We start from the raw sequence: 20,204 nt of genomic DNA on the forward strand, positions 1-20,204 counted from the left end.
ACCAAAACAAAAAATCTCATTGAAGCCATATTTTTGTTTTTCCAAAACAACAAAACAAAACGAAACGAAACAAAGAGTAATCTGGCCTAACTACACAGCACATGGTCAGTTCTAATCAAGAATGTGTTTGGGGCATTCGAGTCCTAGAGGCAGAGAGGAACCCTCCTAAGATCAAGGAAAACAGGCCAACACCCCAGCATGTAATAGTAAAACTTGCAAATCTTAGAACCAAGGAGACCATCTTAAGGGCAGTTAGGGGGAAGAGATTCCTTATGTACAGAAGGAGGAACATCAGAATAACGTCAGACCTATCCACAGAGACCTGGCAAGCCAGAAAGGCCTGGCAAGACATATTCAGGGTACTAAATGAGAAGAACATGCAGCCAAGAATACTTTATCCGGCAAGGCTTTCATTTAGAATGGATGGAGAGATGCAGAGTTTCCACGACCGGCAGAAGTTGAAAGAATATGTGACCACTAAGCCGGCCCTGCAAGAAATATTAAGGGGGGTTCTATAAAAGGAGAAAGACCCCAAGAGTGATCTACAACAGAAATTTACAGGGACAATCTATAAAAACAACGTCTTCACAGGCAACATGATGACAATTAATTCATATCTTTCAATAATCACTCTCAACGTGAATGGCCTAAACACTCCCATAAAATGGCACAGGGTTACAGATTGGATAAAAAGACAGGACCCATCCATATGCTGTCTACAAGAGACTCATTTTGAACCTAAAGATACATCCAGACTGAAAGTGAAGGGATGGAGATCTATCTTCTATGCCAGCGGACCTCAAAAGAAAGCTGAGGTAGCAATTCTTATATCAGACAAATTAGACTTTAAACTAAAGTCTGTAATAAGAGACACAGAAGGACACTATATCATTCTTAAAGAGTCTATCCAACAAGAAGATCTAACAATTGTAAATATCTATGCCCCCAACATGGGAGCAGCCATCTACATAAGCCAGCTGTTAACCAAAATAAAGAGTCATATTGATAATAATATGTTAATTGTAGGAGACCTCAATACTCTACTCTCAGCAATGGACAGATCATCTAAGCAGAAAATCAACAAGGAAACAAGAGCTTTGAATGATACATTGGACCAGATGGACCTCATAGATATTTACAGAACATTCCACCCTAAAACAACAGAATACTCATTCTTCTCGAGCGCACATGGAACTTTCTCCAGAATAGACCATATACTGGGTCACAAATCAGGTCTCAACCAATACCAAAAGATTGAGATTATTCCCTGCATATTCTCAGACCACAATGCTCTAAAACTGGAACTCAATCACAAGAAAAAATTTGGCAGAAATTCAAACACTTGGAAGCTAGAGACCACTCTGCTCAAGAATGTTTGGGTCAACCAAGAAATCAAAGAAGAACTTAAACAATTCATAGAAATCAATGAGAACGAAAACACATTGGTCCAAAACCTATGGGATAGTGCAAAGGCGGTCCTAAGGGGGAAATACATAGCCATCCAAGCCTCACTCAAAAAAATAGAAAAATCCCGAATTCACTAACTAACTCTACACCTTAAAGAACTAGAGAAAAAGCAACAAACGACGCCTAAGCCATGCATTAGAAGAGAAATAATTAAAATTAGAGCAGAAATCAATGAATTAGAAACCAGAAACACAGTAGATCAGATCAATGAAACTAGAAGTTGGTTCTTTGAAAGAATTAATAAGATTGATAAACCACTGGCCAGACTTATCCAAAAGAAGAGAGAAAGGACCCAAATTAATAAAATTATGAATGAAAGGGGAGAGATCACGACTAACACCAAGGAAATAGAAACAATTATTAGAAATTATTATCAACAACTATATGCCAATAAACTGAGCAATCTGGATGAAATGGAGGCCTTCCTGGAAACCTATAAGCTGCCAAGACTGAAACAGGAAGAAATTGACAACCTGAATAGGCCAATAACCAGTAACGAGATTGAAGCAGTGATCAAAAACCTCCCAAAAAACAAGAGTCCAGGGCCTGATGGATTCCCTGGGGAATTCTACCAAACATTCAAAGAAGAAATAATACCTATTCTACTGAAGCTGTTTCAAAAACTAGAAACAGAAGGAAAACTTCCAAACTCATTCTATGAGGCCAGCATTACCTTAATCCCCAAACCAGGCAAAGACCCCATCAAAAAGGAGAATTTCAGACCGATATCCCTGATGAATATGGATTCCAAAATCCCCAACAAAATCCTAGCTAATAGGATCCAACAATACATTAAAAGGATCATCCACCACGACCAAGTGGGATTTGTCCCCGGGATGCAAGAGTGGTTCAACATTCGCAAATCAATCAATGTGATAGAACACATTAATAAGAGGAGGGAGAAGAACCATGTGGTCCTCTCAATTGATGCAGAAAAAGCATTTGACAAAATACAACATCCTTTCCTGATTAAAACTCTCCAGAGTATAGGGATAGAGGGAACATTCCTCAAGCTCATAAAATCCATCTATGAAAAACCCACAGCAAATATCATCCTCAATGGGGAAAAGCTGAGAGCCTTTCCCTTAAGATCAGGAACACGTCAAGGGTGCCCACTCTCACCACTGTTGTTCAACATAGTACTAGAAGCCCTAGCAACAGCAATCAGACAACAAAAAGAAATAAAAGGTATTCAAATTGGCAAAGAAGAAGTCAAACTCTCTCTTTTCACAGACGACATGATACTTTATGTGGAAAACCCAAAAGACTCCACTCCCAAATTACTAGAACTCATACAGCAATTCAGTAATGTGGCAGGATACAAAATCAATGCACAGAAATCAAGTGCTTTCTTATACACTAACAACGCAACTGTAGAAAGAGAAATTAAAGAAACGATTCCATTTACAATAGCACCAAAAACCGTAAGATACCTCAGAATAAACCTAACCAAAGAGGTAAAGGATCTATACTCTAGGAACTACAAAACACTCATGAAAGAAATTGAAGAAGACACAAAAAGATGGACAAATATTCCATGCTCATGGATCGGAAGAATAAACATTGTTAAAATGTCTGTGCTACCCAGAGCAATCTATACCTTCAATGCCATCCCGATCAAAATTCCAATGACATTTTTCAAAGTGCTGGAACAAACAATCCTAAAATTTGTATGGAATCAGAAAAGACCCCGAATCACCAAGGAGATGTTGAAAAAGAAAAACAAAGCTGGGGCATCACGTTGCCCGATTTCAAGCTATATTACAAAGCAGTGATCACCAAGACAGCATGGTACTGGCACAAAAACAGACATATAGACCAATGGAACAGAATAGAGAACCCAGATATGGACCCTCAACTCTATGGTTAAATAATCTTTGACAAAGCAGGAAAAAACATGCAATGGAAAAAAGACAGTCTCTTCAATAAATGGTGCTGGGAAAATTGGACAGCCACATGCAGAAGAATGAAACTCGACCATTCTCTAACACCATTCACAAAGATAAACTCAAAGTGGATGAAAGACCTCAGTGTGAGACAGGAATCCATCCAAATCCTAGAGGAAAACATAGGCAGTAACCTCTTTGACATCGGCCACAGCAACTTCTTTCAAGATACATCTCCAAAAGCTAGTGAAACAAAAGCAAAAATGAACTTTTGGGACTTCATCAAGATAAAAAGCTTCTGCACGGCAAAGGAAACAGTCAACAAAACAAAGAGGCAACCCACAGAATGGGAGAAGATATTTGCAAATGACACTACAGATAAAGGGCTGGTATCCAAGATCTGAAAAGAACTTCTCAAACTCAACACCCAAAAAACAAATAATCAAGTCAAAAAGTGGGCAGAAGAGATGAACAGACACTTCTATGAAGAAGACATACAAATGGCTAACAGACACATGAAAAAATGTTCATCATCATTAGCCATCAGGGAAATCCAAATCAAAACCACACTGAGATACCACCTTACACCAGTTAGAATGGCAAAAATGGACAGGGAAAGAAACAACAAATGTTGGAGAGGTTGTGGAGAAAGGGGAACCCTCTTACACTGTTGGTGGGTGTGCAAGTTGGTATAGCCACTTTGGAAAACAGTGTGGAGGTTCCTCAAAACTTTAAAAATAGAGTTACCCTATGACCCAGCGATTGCACTACTGGGTATTTACCCCAAAGACACAGATGTAGTGAAAAGAAGGGCCATATGCACCCCAATGTTCACAGCAGCAATGTCCGCAATAGCCAAACTGTGGAAAGAGCCGAGGTGCCCTTCAACAGATGAATGGATAAAGAAGATGTGGTCCATATATACAATGGAATATTACTCAGCCATCAGAAAAGATGAATACCCAACTTTTACATCAACATGGATGGGACTGGAGGAGATTATGCTAAGCGAAATAAGTCAAGCAGAGAAAGTCAATTATCATAGGGTTTCACTTATTTGTGGAACATAAGGAATAGCATGGAGGACATTAGGAGAAGGAAGGGAAAAATGGGCGAGGGGAATTGGAGGGAGAGATGAACCATGAGAGACTATGGACCTGAGAAACAAACAGGGTTTTAGAGGGGAGGGGGGAGGGGGGATTGGTTAGCCCGGTGATGGGTATTAAGGAGGGCACGTACTGCACGGAGCACTGGGTGTTATATGAAAACAATGGATCGTGGATCACCACATCAAAAACCAATGATGTATTGTATGGTGACTAACATAACATAATAAAATTTGAAAAAAAGAATGTGTTCTGGGGATGCTTGGGTGGTTCAGTCGGTTAAGCGTCTGCCTTTGGCTCAGGTCATGATCTCAGGGTCCTGGGATCGAGTCCCACATCAGCTCCCTGCTCAGCGAGGAGTCTGCTTCTCCTTCTGCCCCTTCGCCCCTGCTTGTGCTCACGTGCACATGCTCTCTCTCAAATAAATAAATAAGATCATAAAAAAGGAAAGAATGTATTTTTCCCCATCACGCTTGCAGGTAGATAGCTTTAACATACCAATTCTCTTCAGTAAATATTTCTTCTGTGTGTATATGTGTAGAACTCTGCGGAGGATCTCACGGACCTGCAGGAAATACAGTGACATCCAAGGGGCCAACCCTGCCCGCAGGTGACTTACTATCCAAAGCAACGCTGTCCCTGGAGCAGACATCTCCATGAGCTGGAGGATTGCTTCTCTACCTTCGTGAAATATTCCCCTCTTTTCTCACAATTCTCCATAAGTCTTGGCCCTGGAGTTGATCTCCATGATCAATTTAACGGGATGGGGGGAGAAAATAGATAAAAGAATGGAAAACCTGTCCATTTGGTTCCCTCCATTAATAGCCAAATAAAGAGTTTGAACAGAGTGGACAATAATTTCCTGTAAGTAATAAAATATTACCGATCTTTCCATGGTGTAGGAACCGAGGATTCAGGGCCATCCATATGTACTAATTTGGATAGGACAAGCTTGGAACCTATTTATAACTTTTAAAGTATTTTATGGTTCTTTCTTTCCTAAGAAGTACACATCATATTGCACAAGCTCTGTGAATATACAAGTGTTCTTCGCTGCCAAAAGCAGCTGAGAAAGCAAAAGGATTACTCAAGTATTGTTTTTCAAACTTGACTTTGTAATGGGTAATTATGCAGAAATATTTGGTACTTAATAACCTTGAAAGTTTGAATTCAGGAAGATTTTACGGCCCCAAAGCTACATGGTCCAATGGCTCAGGTTCACAAAACCACCAGGAATGGTTCTGGCCCTTGTAACTGAACCGACCTTTGAGCAGATAGAAAACAAAACCCAGTATCAATAATGGGTTGCTCTAGCCCAGTGCCCGCCTGTCAGGGGCACTCCGCGGTTTCTCAGGCTGAACTGGGTAGGAATTAAGGCTTCTATTTAAATCGGCATGGAAAATAAGGAATCTCTTTTTCTCTTAACCTTTGTTCTCTGTCAATCACATAACACCAGATGATTAGTAATGTTTTAATTATCTGTGGAATTCAAAATCGGGAATATTCAGGCATCATTTCATACGGAATGAACAAAGTTTCAAACCAAGCTACCAAATATTTACCGCTCAATTGAAAGAATAAAAGCACACCAGTCAGGGGCTGCATGGGGCTCAGGGAGGGTGGCTGCATTATTTTCTCTGGGACTATGGCAGGGAAGCATCTTGTTTCCAGAAGCCGAGTTCTAGGACACAGCTATCCCAACCTGGGATCAGAATTTCCTTGTAGATCTCACCACTTTACTTAGTGAACATCCAAGCTGCTGGCCACATTCCCAGACACCCTCCGTCCCTGATATTATCACAGTCCCCTCCGGGGTGGGCTCCTCATCCAGGTAGGAAGAGAGGTGAGATAGCCAAAGTCACTCTTCTCCTTCAGGCTTCTCTGGAATAGCTTCTCCCTCACAAGAGTTTTTGCCTGAGCCTCATCTAAGTATAGTAATTCTTCAGTGACCCAGCAAGATGGATGTTGAATATTAAAAAAACATGCCTCCTTTGTTTCATAGGCTGCTTTGTTTTTCTAAGTTTTAAAACCTACCTTTCATCATACCAGTACACAGAGTCTCTTTTAAACTTGTACTTTTGCTTAAGCAATGAGGAGAGAGTGCTATTTACAATTTCCCTTTCTGGCTCTCATATAGCTGTGAAGTACCTTGTTTTTCTTCAGTTGGATTTTTTTTTTAAGATTTTATTTATTTATTTGAGAGAGAGACATAGCGAGAGAGGGAACACAAGCAGGGGGAGTGGGAGAGGGAGAAGCAGGCTTCCCGTGGAGCAGGGAGCCCGACGCGGGGCTCGATCCCAGGACCCTGGGACCATGACCTGAGCCGAAGGCAGCCGCTCAACCGACTGAGCCACCCAGGCGCCCCTTCAATTGGATTTTTAAAACATTTTCCAAAAACCTTTGGATTTCTTATTTCTCCATATCACCCGCTGGGGGTTCAAACTTAAAGAAACTCATGACCTCAAAAGGCCAACTTCAGGCAGAAGGCAACAAGGTGAAAAGCTCGAGGATATTTGCATTCCCATTCGTTCGCTTTGGCAAATGCAATGTATCTCATCCTTCTGGGCTAACTGCAAAAGTACCCTGGAAAGAGAAACACAAGTATGTGCTTCTCTAATAGGTTAACATACTGACCTGCTTTAAATGGTTCAGCCCAGGGGCAATTAATGTATGGACTTCAACAGACACTCCTGATGGAAATGACTTAAAAGCAAATCATGCCCCTCCTACAGGGGTGGGTGGAACATTGTGCTCACATTAAATACCTTCATCCAAACCTCAAATATGACAAGGATTTTATGCTTAATTGAATGTACTCTTGATAAAAAGAAGTTGCAAAAAGCTGATATTAAAAAATAAATGTACAGGGGTTGCACTAAAGTCTGTATTTTCTACAAATGCTTTAAAGGTCTGCTGGTAGAAACCAGTGGTTATGTAACAAGTCGATTTCAAAAAATTACACCTTTTACAACTACAGTACATCCTAGTAAAACAGTTGAGGTCAAGTCACTAAACACTCCTGCAATTCAAATGGAAGGAAATAGATTAATTCTTTGCTTCGGGGGGGGGGGGGAAGAGGATTTATAATGAGAAATCTGTACCAATCTCCCCAAATAGTTAGGGTGGAATAAGTAGGGAGGAAACACAAATTTGGTAACTGTAGGGGCTAAAGTACTAATTTATGGTCCTCTGAAATAGAAGGTGGTGTCTACGGTTACTTAGCTTGGCTGGGACCGTGAGCAATTAAAGCTAATGCTTTTCTCCAGCACACCCAAGCACTAGACCTGTTTTTTGTTGGGGCTTCCCCCCCCCCCCCCCGCGTTCTTCCCTTCTGGCTCTGCCTCGCTGGTTCTCCCCAGCACTGGCTCTTCGAGGGTCAAGGAAGGTTGGGGACCCTCCTTCTCACTCTCCAGACCCCAGACTATCAGACTCGGGTGCCGTTGGCCGAGCTTGCCGGCCCCTCCGCGCCCGGGAAGGAACTGGCCTTTCCACGAACCGCCCCAGGCCTCCCGGCCCCCAGCTCGTCAGTCCAGGTCGCCGGCCGTGTCACCGTGGCCGAGCGCAAAGAGCTCGCGTCGTCGTTTTGGGAAAGCGACGCGCAGCTCCCTCCTCGGACGCAGTCTGTGCGTCCCAAGCCCCGGCTAGGACCGCGCCGAGTCCCTAGGACTTTGACGGGTTAGAGCAGGCGACCGCCGAGAGCAAGGCCGCCTCGGGCCATCCCCAGCCCTACCCCAGCGTCGGCTCCAGAGCCCGAGCCCCGCGGCCCAGCGCCGCGCCGGGAGAGAAGCAGCTGTTCCCAACAGCTGGGGGGCGGCGGCGCCGGGCACCCCAGGTGCGGCCGCGGCCAATCGCAGGCGTCCGGCCCGCCCCCTCCCCAGCCCGGCGCCGACCCCCGGCCCGCGGGGGAAGGGAGCAGAGAGGTGGAGAGCAGTACTCGTCACTTGTCTTCCAGCTTCCGCGGCGGGAGGGACAGAACCGGAGCCTGAGCGGCGCGGAGTCCCCCACCCCCGGCCCCGCCGCCGCGCCCCCCGCCCGCCCGCCCACCTCCGCGCCCGGACGCGCTGGCGGCCGACCCTACCCACGCCCCACCCAAGACACCTACCTAATTTCCAAGAAAGAAAAAAAAAATCTACCTCTAAACGCGCCCGCTTCTTCGCTCGAGGACCACCCTCTCTTTTTCATTTTTGGCTTCCCAGCCTGGTGAGTGGAAACCGCTTGCACATTCTATAGAACAGGATCCTAACCCAGACGATCCGGAGAATTTGTACAGTGACCGGCAGGGGGGGCGGGAGGAGAGAGCGAAGTCAAGTCTCCGGGGCTGCTGGCGACTTCGGAAGCCGCGCGCCCCGCGCCCTCGGCCGCCCCCGGCCTCTCGCCCCCGCCGCGCCGCCGCCCTCGCCCCCGGGCTCGCCCTTGGCCCCCGGCGGCCGCGAGAGGGTGCGGGAGACGCGGAGCCGGAGGAGGCGGCGCAGCCGCTGCCCGAGCCGCAGCCGCAGCCGCAGTCGGAGCCCGAGCCGCGGGGCGGGCGCGAAGATGCACACGACCCAGAAGGACACGACGTACACCAAGATCTTTGTCGGGGGGCTGCCCTACCACACCACCGACGCCAGCCTGCGCAAGTACTTCGAGGTCTTCGGCGAGATCGAGGAGGCGGTGGTCATCACCGACCGGCAGACGGGCAAGTCCCGGGGCTACGGATTTGTAAGTTGCGCGGCTGCGGGCTGGCGTGGGCTTGGGGTTGGGGAGGGTGGGGTGGGGGCGACAAAAGGCCCGGCGGGGAAATCGAGGACCGCGGGGGCGGGGAGGCTCGGGCGGCGCAGGGCCTCGGGGGGGGGGGGCGGGGGTTGCCGGGGGGGGGTCGGGGTGACAATGTGAGAACCCCGCGGATGCGGGCGGCGCTGCCCCTTTGCTCCCGGCTGAACTGAAAGTTCGCGCCGCGGAGCTGGGGGAGGGAGGGCTCTGCTGCCTCGCGGGGTTTCGAGGGGACCCAGCGCCCTGCGGTGTCGGGGGGACAGGCGGAGCGGGGGTGGAAGGAGAGAACTAACCACTGCTGGATTTGCGGGTGCGCGGGGCTGGGAGGGAGGGGCCGCAGCCCCTCGGAATCGGCACGCCGGGGTTGGAGGCCGGTGGTTAAGCGCGCTGTTGCTTTGTGAAAATGCGTGTCTTCAGGCGTTCTGGCTGGGGCGGGGAGGGGACACCCTAGGAGGTCTAGGGCTCTACTCCTTATGCCACCCCCCACTTTTTTTTAAATGGCAAAGATGGATTCTTTAAAAAGATGATCCTCTAGCTCTTTGCTGAACTGAAGGAGAGCATATTAAGCCTCCTGGGGATTTAAGCGTGCAAATTCAGCTGCTGGAGAGCCGGGAGCTCCAGAGTAGGACAATAGCTATGGTCGTTAGGGAGTGCTTGCTGATGGTTGGGAGCACCGGCTGGATGTGAGGCTGGACTTTCTTTAAAGCAAACCGTGCCTCTTGGGCTGGGTAGGGACCTGGTGGGGGGGGGCAGTCGGGGAGGGAGGATCTAGAGTTGCAAGACGGAATTCAGGCTTCCGACTCCCTGCTAGGCCCTACTAGCGCCCTGAAGACTTTGGGGGTGTCAGGAGGGGGTTGTTTCTTTCTTCCTCTCTGTTTTTTCTTTTCTTTTCTTTTCTTTTTTGACGGGGGATTAAGGAGTAAGTTCCAGGAAAAGAAAAAGGAAAAGGAGGGAAGGAAGGAAGGAAGAAAAGAAAGAGAGAGAGAGAGAAAGAAGGAAGGAAGGAAGAGAAAGAAAGGAAGAAAAGAAAGAAAGAAAAAAGAGAAAGAAAGAGTTTAAGAACCCCCTCAGTTTTCTCATGAATGACTTCTCCAGTGTGATTCTTGGTTTCCTTCAGGGGTTGATTTAGAGCTTTGTATGTATGTGTGTGTGTGTGTATGTTGCTAAGGTCACCATGGCTGACCGAGCTGCTGCTGAGAGAGCCTGCAAGGATCCGAACCCCATCATTGATGGCAGGAAGGCCAATGTGAATCTGGCATACTTGGGAGCAAAACCAAGGATCATGCAACCAGGTAAGAAATGTTCCTCCTACCCACTCCACCCCCCCATCTTGAGGACCCCCCCCCCCGCAACTTCTGAATAGAATGAATCCCTGTTTCAGAAGACATTGTAGATGTTTAGTAAAGTTGAACCATGGCTGGTTATTCTATCAAGATATTAAATGAGCGTTGTCACCGGCTCTTGCAGGACTTGAAATGTACCTATGTGCAAAAGTAGATCTTGAGGGTCTGGACAGTTTGTACCCACCCAGACTTAGGCTTGACTCATCTGTTTCAGGTATGACATACAGTCAGTCTACTCTTTTATTTTCCAGTTTCTCGCCACTTGTAGATCATTCACATGTGGATTTTGTGGGCCAAATGTGTCACCTCTGGCTAGTTATACTTCCCTACATACTGTTGTCTCTCCTTCTACCACCAGCGGCCCTGTGCTCAGAGCGGGCAATCCAACTTGAACACTGACCCAGGAGAAGCCTAGGGGTAGGGGGTGGTGTCTGGATGGTAAAGCTTTAACATAAAATCACAAGACTATTAGTAATCAAAGAAAATGGGGAGATTTCAGGTACGCCTGGGCCCTCGTGTAACAGATAAACTGACACTTAGAGATGGAAAATGTTTTACTTCAAAGTCATGCAGCTATTAGTCGTCAAAAGGGAAGCAGGCTTTTGTCTATGTGAAAATTTGACCTTTTGGATTATTTACAACACTGCCTTTACCATTAGCATGAATGATTAAGAGTTGACTGTTGAGCAAATGGTAATCTTTTTCTTGGGTAAGCAACTCTGTTTTGTTAAGTCATTATACTCTTCACTCAAGTGTTTCCATCCGAAATTTTGGAAAGAGGTTGACACTTCCATCCAAATGGATTTACTAGGGAACTAGATTGTCAAGAAAGTGAGTGCATGTGCCCATATCCGTGAACATTAAAAGACTTGTGTTTGTGTGTGTGCTATCCAGAAAAGGAGACTTTGTTTTTGTGCATTTTTAATACCATAATCTGTAAAACCCATAATCTTCCAAAGCATTGTCCAGCATGTTCCAAATTACAAAGACTTTTTATAGATCATGATTCAGAATTGCAGGAATATTTGTGACATGTAACTTCATTATCAAGTCCTGTTGTTCCTGGTTTCATTCCACAAGAATTTTTCCCTGGCCTAATTTTCTACGGTCTTCTTGTATGACTGTCAAACTTTGCAGATAATTTTTAGTTTCCACCTGTAGCCTATTAAAATTTTTACTTGGGTCCATGATAACATTAGTAAAAAGAACTTTTAAATATATGTATGTATATATTTATAATATATATCTATAATGATAACATCAGTAAAAAGAATTTTCAAATATATATATTTGTAATATATATAATATTTATAATATTTTCTGTAAAGCATCAAAAGAATGGTGATCTTCTCCAAGTGAAAGTTGTGATTGCATTTTAATATGTAGGAGTAATAAATGCCTAACCATGCACAAATAGAGAATGTGGTATGTTTTATTGTTAGGTTTTGCCTTCGGTGTTCAACAACTTCATCCAGCCCTCATACAAAGACCTTTTGGGTAAGTCAGTTCATCAGGCCCTCCTAAGTTTTGATAAGTATCATCTGTTAACCTGCCTCTGTTATATACAGACGAGACCATCATGTCACAGAATGTTCCTTGTGATACATATTTATATATGTTTGTACCTTTTTGATGCTGATAATATAAATATTTTTAGATGAGTCAAGTTACTGACCAAGTTTGCAGCCTCCAAACCAGACAAATTTTGAGCTTATGATTAACAAAACAAAACAAAACAAAACTACCAGGTATGACTTGTGTACAAGACGATTGTGTCCCAGCACCATGATTACTGTTCAACTTGACTCAATGTTATTTATCTCTTTCTAACCTGACAGGGCTCGTATACAGTTAAGCTAACTGATCAGAAGGATACGATGATAAGAGGTGGAATAGTTCTGTTTGGAATTAAACTCTGTAACCAGTAGACTCAGACACACAAGCTCAGATGGTGATTAACGATGCATGGATGTTGGTGTTGTTTTATTTTTCACAATAGTCAATAGACCTCCGTGTGCTTTATTTTATTTATTACAGTAATGAAGTGGTGTTGATAGCTAAACTGTGTGCTTTTTACTTAATTGAAAAGAGCTGTAGTGAAAGTGTTTTCTTTTCCTCGGGGAAGGGGCTCTTTGTGTTTTTGGTTTTGGTGGTGGTGTTGAGGAGTGTTGACTTTTGACTTTGCCATGGGAAGCAAAGGGCCTTTTTTTTTTTTTCTTGCTTTTAAGCTGTAGCCTGTGACTTCCACTTAACCACATTTTTGTAGTGAGTGCTAAATTGTGTGATTTCCCTCTGTGAGAATACAGATTCATTGCTTGCATGTCCTAAGTTTCTGTTTTACTGGGGAGTTTTCTGGGAATGGGGTTCTTTCTTTTGCAATGTATATCCACTTTTAGGCCTTCTCATTTAAAGGTTCAACAAACACTCATCAGATTTCACTGACACTAGCCAGTTTTTTGAGTCGAGTGGCACTTTCACCTTTCAGACCTAACTCGGGTGAACAGGCTGCTCATCTTTGTGTTCCCTTTGGGCTCTGTGATTACCAGCTTTCCTCCTCTGAGTGCCCGTCTTTCCCTTCTGTTCAGACAACATAAGTGGGCGATCCCTACCACCTAAATTTACTCGGACTACTTAGAGTCTGTTTGGGCTGTATTCTACCTGATTGACATTGCTAGAACTCTAGTGACAGAGATTTCAGCTTTTTAAATAGTCTAATTGCTCAAGAGGCGTTTTATCCTCAGCTATCGTTTCTTCTCTAGTTTAGCACCTAAATATCTACCTGTGTAACCTGGAAGGTCAGATTCTAGATAGATAGATAGATAGATAGATAGATAGATAGATAGATAGATAGATAGATAGATAGATAGATAGATGATAGATAGATGATAGATAGATAGATAGATAGATAGATAGATAGATAGATAGATATCCCACCTTATGTGTCTCCAAGGATAGACCAGAAAAAGTAATAATCATTGCACTTGGTAGGGCCAGGTTGTTTTCCATGAATACCTTCTTAAAACCCTCCCTTTAACATAGGGATTCTTCACCTTCCCGCCAACTCTTACTTTTTAAAACCGTGGGAGAGTATTCTGTCCAATATGATTAGAAAGGGCCCTCATACCTCATAGCTATTTATCAGTGCCCCATCCCAACCATCCTGGGTACCAACAACAAATAGTGGGTTGATGGGTCCAGCTACTTCTGTGGGTCCTCTCCTCATTCGTCTAGACTACGTGTAAGGTGGGATTAGGGAGGAGAACATACATCCTAAGAAGTGGTGATAAACTTAGTCATGATCTCACAATAATAGTCTTGAAACAGTTATGCGGCTAAATCGATCAACAGGTATTAGCATGTGTTTATGTTTTTCTGTGCTAAGTAGGTGATACAAAATAAGGAGACTGCAAAACTAACACAAACCAATCAAGAACTACTAGTTGCTAAGATACTTGGTATTTAGGACAAAAGGAATTCAGAATAGCAAGAAAACAGGAGAATTGGAGAGGTGCACAAGGCTTCATGGGACTTGAACTAGTCTTGGACCAGTGGGTATGTCCTGGACAGGTAACAGGAGCAAGGGACATGCCTGAGGACTGTAGGATGAGGTGAACATAAGCAAAGGCAGAGAAGAGAAAAAGATTTAGTGCATGGAGAAACCAGACTGTTTATGGAAGATATTGAGAGCTGGACATAGAAATTTGGACTGGCTGTGGTAGTCTGCATTGATCCTTGAGAAAGAAAGTAGCACAAGGAAAATAAGAATAACCAGAATAAAATGTCCTATGGAAATTTTAAATCAAGTATGCTTTGATAGTAACCTTTTGTTGTTCATCCCTGCTAATATTAAGCTGTCTTTATAAAGGATGGTGATTATTACTGTTTGCATAAGTTGTTTGAACTTGAGATTCTTATTAGAAATAGATAGCATTGCAGGCTTTCTCTTTTCTTTTTTTAAGGGGTTCTTTAACACTGCTCTAATTCCCAGAGTCTGTACCTAACAAATCACACCTGGTCATCCTCAATTCTGTTGGAATGCCACACGTTTTTATTTTAGGCCTGGAAAAAAGCTTGAGAATTTTTAATCTTACTTGACTTCTTTGAAGTTCTAGTAACTGAACTATTTTTTATGTGGTCCTTAAATGGCCCCCATTTAAGGGGGCCATTTACTGGGCTTTTCAAGAGAAAATCCTGGCTTGAAGGAATTTCTGATGCAACACAGTGGGCAGATGTATAGAGACTCGTGCATTTGCTAAACAATGTCTTAGAAATACTTCCTGGTTGCAAGAAGCATTTTCTTATTGAAACCTTAGAGAGGAAAGACTATGCATCTGTGAGTAGAAAATTCTAGGCTGGTTTAGAGCAGTTTGAAATACCCTTAAACATTTATTGAGTATACTTTTAAGTGCTCAGGGTTTTGGGGGGGGGTTGAAGAGTTTATTTATTTATTTGAGACAGACAGAGAGAGAGAGAGAGAGAGAGAGAGAGAGGTGGGGAGGGGCAGAAGGGGAAGGAGAAGCAGACTCCCCACTGAGTGTGGAGCCCGATGCGGGGCTCGATCCCAGGACCCGGAGATCACGACCTGAGCTGAAGGCAGAAGCCTAAACGACTGAGCCACCCAGGTGCCCCTTAAGTGCTCAGCTTTATGCTAGTTGTATTAACACTGTACTAGATACTATACTATCCACTAAGGGGGGGCAGGAGGGACAGTAACATTAAGTGAACATCTCCTACATGCCTGGTACTAGTAAGAGATTTACATAAATCATGTAATTCTCACAGTACTTATTTGACTCAAGCTGTTCATGTCAGCCAGTGAATGTTCTTTCCATGGGTGAAAAAACAGATACAGAGAGGTTAATTAACTTGCCACAGGGCTAATAAGTAATAGAGTCTGGTTCTAGGTTCATAATCATGATTTTCCTGACCTCAAAAGCTGTGTTCTTTCCTCTGTCAAGTTATAGCCAGAAAGACACAATTCCATTCTCCCTTGTAATCTAGTAAGAAAACTGAGAAGCCCCCAGAAGGGTGTGGCTTAAGACAAGGAGGGAGACATCAGGTTCTTGGGACCCAAGAAGTCTTCATGAAAGAGTTAGAAGCTGACCTAGATTTTTAAAGGATGGTCGAGAATAAGGTACTCTTGTATTGAGTGCCTCCTTTATTCATCATTGTAGGCTCTGCGTGTAGATAATGTTATTTAATGCACAGCAATTCAGGGTTGGAAATAATTGGATTCATGTCACATATGAGAAGTGTGAGACCAGAACATGAAGCAAATTCCTGAAGGCTCTCTACAGAGTGAGCGCTAGACCTAGGGTGGAAAAGATTTGGATTTCAACAGGTAGAGATGGAATGAGGTTTGGCTTCCCTAGCAAAGGGACGGCATGAGCAAAGTGAGGATCTAGAAATGCGTGGCTTGTCCAGGGAGCACTGAGGAGTCCAGCTGACCCGGGTTCAAGGAAAGGTGGAAAGAAATACTGGAAGGAATGTTTTGGAGCCAGAAGCATAAAAGGCGTAGCATGCCAAAGGGGCCACAGGTTATAAGAACAAGCAAATGGAATGAAGACTTTGCCAGCAGTCTGGTGATAGACTGGAAGAGGACACCAGTTAGGATGTCAGAAGTCACAAAGAGATGTCAGAGGACCTGAAAAAGAAAAGGAAAATGTAATCAGTGTTTTTTGACAGTTGCCCAAGGTATCTGCCTTGTTCTTGTGCTTTTGTAACCGCTAGGTACGCCCACTGTGTGATTAATTGAGGGAAGGGACACTGGTAGGTAGGGGAGACAGATTCTCAGATTGCCTTCATGAGCTCCTTAAACTAGTAAAAGACCTCCTAATGCAAGAATGGCTTCCGAAGCACCACCTTAGCCTTTGGTCCTTTCCTGCCTTCCTTCCTGAACGGAGGTATTTTAGGCTCTCCTTGGTCTTCTGGGTTCTCCTTTCCCTGAGCCTCTGGATTTCATGTGCCTTCCAGACGTATTCCTGACCCTTGCCAGACTTCATGTAGGGTTCTGATATGCCAGGGAACTCTACACTCTCATTGGTTGGCATTATCAAATGAAAACTATTAATATAAAATCAGTGCAGAGACAAGAGTCCTGTAAGCAGCCCTGCCTATCTTATAGTGCATTCTTCACACACACACACACACACACACACACACACACACACTTCATCCTGCCTTTTTATAGGCTAAACTCATTTTCAGTTACCAGCATTCTTTCAAAGATACAAACCTGGTAACCATCCTGTTGTCCTTAGAGCTTTGGGAGTATAGGGGTTAATGTTTCCCTGTCAGTGAGATTCATACTGGCTGGACTTCGCTGTTGATAGATGTTTTACTTTGGCCTTATAAAGACATTTTACCCGCTGGAAACCCTTGTCGCATGACAGGATCAAAAATAGCCCGGCTGCAGCCCCTGCTGTCCATCACCACATGTAAACGGGCTTGAGTGGAGGCTCTCTTTGCAGTGTCCGCACATTGTGGTCGCGGCGGCCTCCAGGGACCGGGTTTCATAAAGCCACACCTGTCGCTGTGAGTGAGTCAGTCACCTGACCTAGAGAAAAGTTTGGAGTATGTGCATGACCATGCGTCTGGTTTCTGACAAGCAGTTAAGAACATCTCTAAGTGTCCTCAGAAACACTTGATGACGTGTTTTCTCCTGGCACTGGGAAAGATCTACAAGCCTAGTAAAATCGAGTGTATTTTTATCATTGGGGTCAAAGTTCACTACCCTCTATGATAAATTCATCTTTTCCATGGGTGTTCGTTAATAAGGACTTTCAGTGAAACTCTGAAAAGACAAAGCAAAAATCTGTGTTTTCGGAAACCTAAATGTGAAGTTTTCAGTCTTGATTCCTTTAAAATACTTTAAAATAAGGATTGCTACTTGTTGCTTCTACTTCCTGTTACGTTGGCTTTGCCAACAACCAGATGGCATTATAGTGTCATATTTTTAGAAATATAGGGGGTTCTGAGGGAGATTGCTTTAAAGAAAGGTGAAAATAAGTCAGATACTCATGGGAGCATTTTAAAGGGGCAGTAATGAATCGCAAGAGTGTGAGAATTGAAATGCATGGGTTTTCTTAAAAATACCTCTTGTGATTAATTTTTTTTAACAAAATTAACTTCCTAAGTAAGGTCATTGGAGTGTGTCTTGTATGTGATCTCTGAATGTATAATTGTTAAAGGTACTTGATTTTGTTTCTTGAACTTTTACAGGATAATACATAACACAATTGATATGTATCAAATATCTATGAGTAGGGCAGATTTAAAAGCAACATGCTAATCTATTTGTTGATTTGGAGGATAAAACAAGAATTCCTATTTGCGCAAAAAAAAAAAAATGTTTCCTTACTCATTTTGTTATGTAAACATTTTAAGTTTATATGAATTTTTAGAAATATTCCTATTCCTTCCTTTTCCCTCAACCTCATCATTTCCCCAAAACCCCTTCTGTCTGTCTTGCATAGAGATAAACAAGCTGGCTGACCTTCAGGTGCCTGATAGTCAAAACAGGTTTGGTTGACCCTTGTGTCCTTATGAATTTTATGGAGAGAAAGAAAGAAAGAAAGGCAAAAAGCGTGCTGCACATCTCTTTGGGAATCACTGCCATGAATGTTGATAGCATTTCTGTAGCTTCCCACAACAGCCTCTTGTGATAGAGTGAGCTGCACTACAGTTCGTTTGAGAAGTGTGATTCTGCTGTGTTTACCACACTTTTAAACTTTTTTATTTTGTCGCCTGCTTCTTGTATCATCATTATTTTTAATAAGGGTGACTGAGGTTGCAGAGAGATTAATGTGTGCTGAGTCTGCATAGCAATTTCAAGTAGGGTTGCCATGATAATAAACATATGGATTTTGTGGAAAAATTTATTTTACTTTTGGGAAATCGGCCAACCCCCTCCCTCCTCCCCCCCCCCCCCCCCCGGAATTGAACGATCACGGATTACCTTTGGAGTCCTATTATAGTCACCGCTGAGAATTTTTTTCTCTTTGCTACAGTTTTACGAACTCATTGCAAAATTTTCCAAAGTCTTAAAATCAATTAAGCATGTATTCACTACCTCTCCGGTGCGTAGCCCTCACGAACCTTGATTTATTTGCCAAACTGCTGCTGAACGATAAGCGTTGGTTCTCTTAACCGATCCTCAATCCAACTTCCAGCAGGGAGGGGCATCCCCCCGCCCCCCCCCACCGCCCCCCCCCCAATGCTTTTGTCGCTGAATTCCTTTCGGGGGCGCTCCGTGATCCGGCTACCGCCTAGAGCACTCCGACGGACCCCTGGCGAGGAGATATTGTGGCAACCCTATGCTCGTAATAACCACTAAATTTGAGTCTGTCTGATCTCTGAACGAGCCGCGCTGCAGACCAGGGGGGCCAGCGGCGCCTGACTCGGTGTCCCGTTTGTCCGCAGGATCCCCGCCCACTACGTGTACCCGCAGGCGTTCGTGCAGCCCGGCGTGGTCATCCCGCACGTGCAGCCCACGGCCGCCGCCGCCTCCACCACCCCTTACATCGACTACACGGGCGCCGCCTACGCCCAGTACTCGGCGGCCGCCGCCGCCGCCGCCGCCGCCGCCGCCGCCTACGACCAGTACCCGTACGCGGCCTCGCCGGCCGCCGCCGGCTACGTCACGGCGGGGGGCTACGGCTACGCCGTGCAGCAGCCAATCGCCGCCGCCGCCCCCGGGACGGCCGCCGCCGCCGCCGCCGCCGCGGCCGCGGCCGCAGCCTTCGGCCAGTACCAGCCGCAGCAGCTGCAGACCGACCGCATGCAGTAGAGCGGCCACGTGACCAGAGTCGACTCGTTTCCCCCCCCTCCCCTCCCCCATTGCCCGACGTGTCGTAGGTAAGGCGAGTTAACATCGACTTAACAGCTTTCCGGAGGGAAAAAAAAAAAAAAAAAACAAAAAAAAACAAAAAAAGCGAACCCAAAAAAAAAAAAAAAAACCAAAAAAATGGTCTAGTGAAGCAGAATTCTTTTTTTTTTTTTTATACTCCAGTAGTGTCGTAGATGAGAGAGAGAGAGGGGAGTGGGCGCAGTTTTGGAAATCGATCCCAAAGAGAGCCTGAGTCAAGGAAAGTGGGAGTAAACAGTGGAACTTCACTTTTATAACGGGATTTTTATTTTTGCTCTTTTTATAGTATCAGGGAAGCAAACTGCCTTTTACAAGTTAGGAGATGCTATTTGAATCTAGTCGAACCAGGGAATACAGAGTGAGCAATATGTAGCTTGAATAACCTTTAAAAGCAGATTTAAAAACACACACACACACACACAAAATGGTGAAAGCACTGATTGTCATTTTTAGCAGTCACTATGGCCTCTAGAACTTTTTCAGGTAAGAAGATCACGTTCTTACTCTCTCAAAACATGGGCATCGAACAATCAACCTGGGAGCGTGGCAGTGGGTAAAATGGTGGACAGGCACCAAAGCGATTTTCTCATCTCTCCTGTGGATGAGCGGGACTGTGGGGCAAGTGATGTGGAATTAATGGGTGCAGCAGCTGTACAGACAATCAATAACACACACAGTTCTGGAAAGAACACATCACTTGTGCTTGTTTGATGAGCTTGTCACATTCTAATCCCTCTCCCCATCCTGTTTCAATTTTGGGAAACTTGTATCTGCTGGTCTCAGC

General features: G+C 44.6%; 1 protein-coding gene across 2 annotated transcripts; it reads left to right on the forward strand.

Moving 5' to 3' along the window:
* Positions 1-8,957: 8,957 nt before the first annotated feature.
* RBM24 (RNA binding motif protein 24) lies at positions 8,958-19,342 on the forward strand. Of its 2 annotated transcripts, none has more exons than XM_021697063.1 (4): positions 8,958-9,160; positions 10,380-10,503; positions 11,997-12,051; positions 18,976-19,342. In XM_021697063.1, the coding sequence occupies exons 1-4, from the start codon at positions 8,993-8,995 to the stop codon at positions 19,340-19,342; spliced, it is 714 nt and encodes a 237-aa protein (XP_021552738.1). In that variant the 5' UTR covers positions 8,958-8,992. The 2 variants fall into 2 exon arrangements, with proteins under 2 accessions (XP_021552738.1, XP_021552739.1); XM_021697064.1 differs by having other exon boundaries at positions 8,993-9,211.
* The last annotated feature ends 862 nt before the right edge of the window (positions 19,343-20,204 follow it).

This window comes from Neomonachus schauinslandi, chromosome 8 (genome assembly GCF_002201575.2).
Source record: "Neomonachus schauinslandi chromosome 8, ASM220157v2, whole genome shotgun sequence".
Taxonomy (NCBI): domain Eukaryota; kingdom Metazoa; phylum Chordata; class Mammalia; order Carnivora; family Phocidae; genus Neomonachus; species Neomonachus schauinslandi.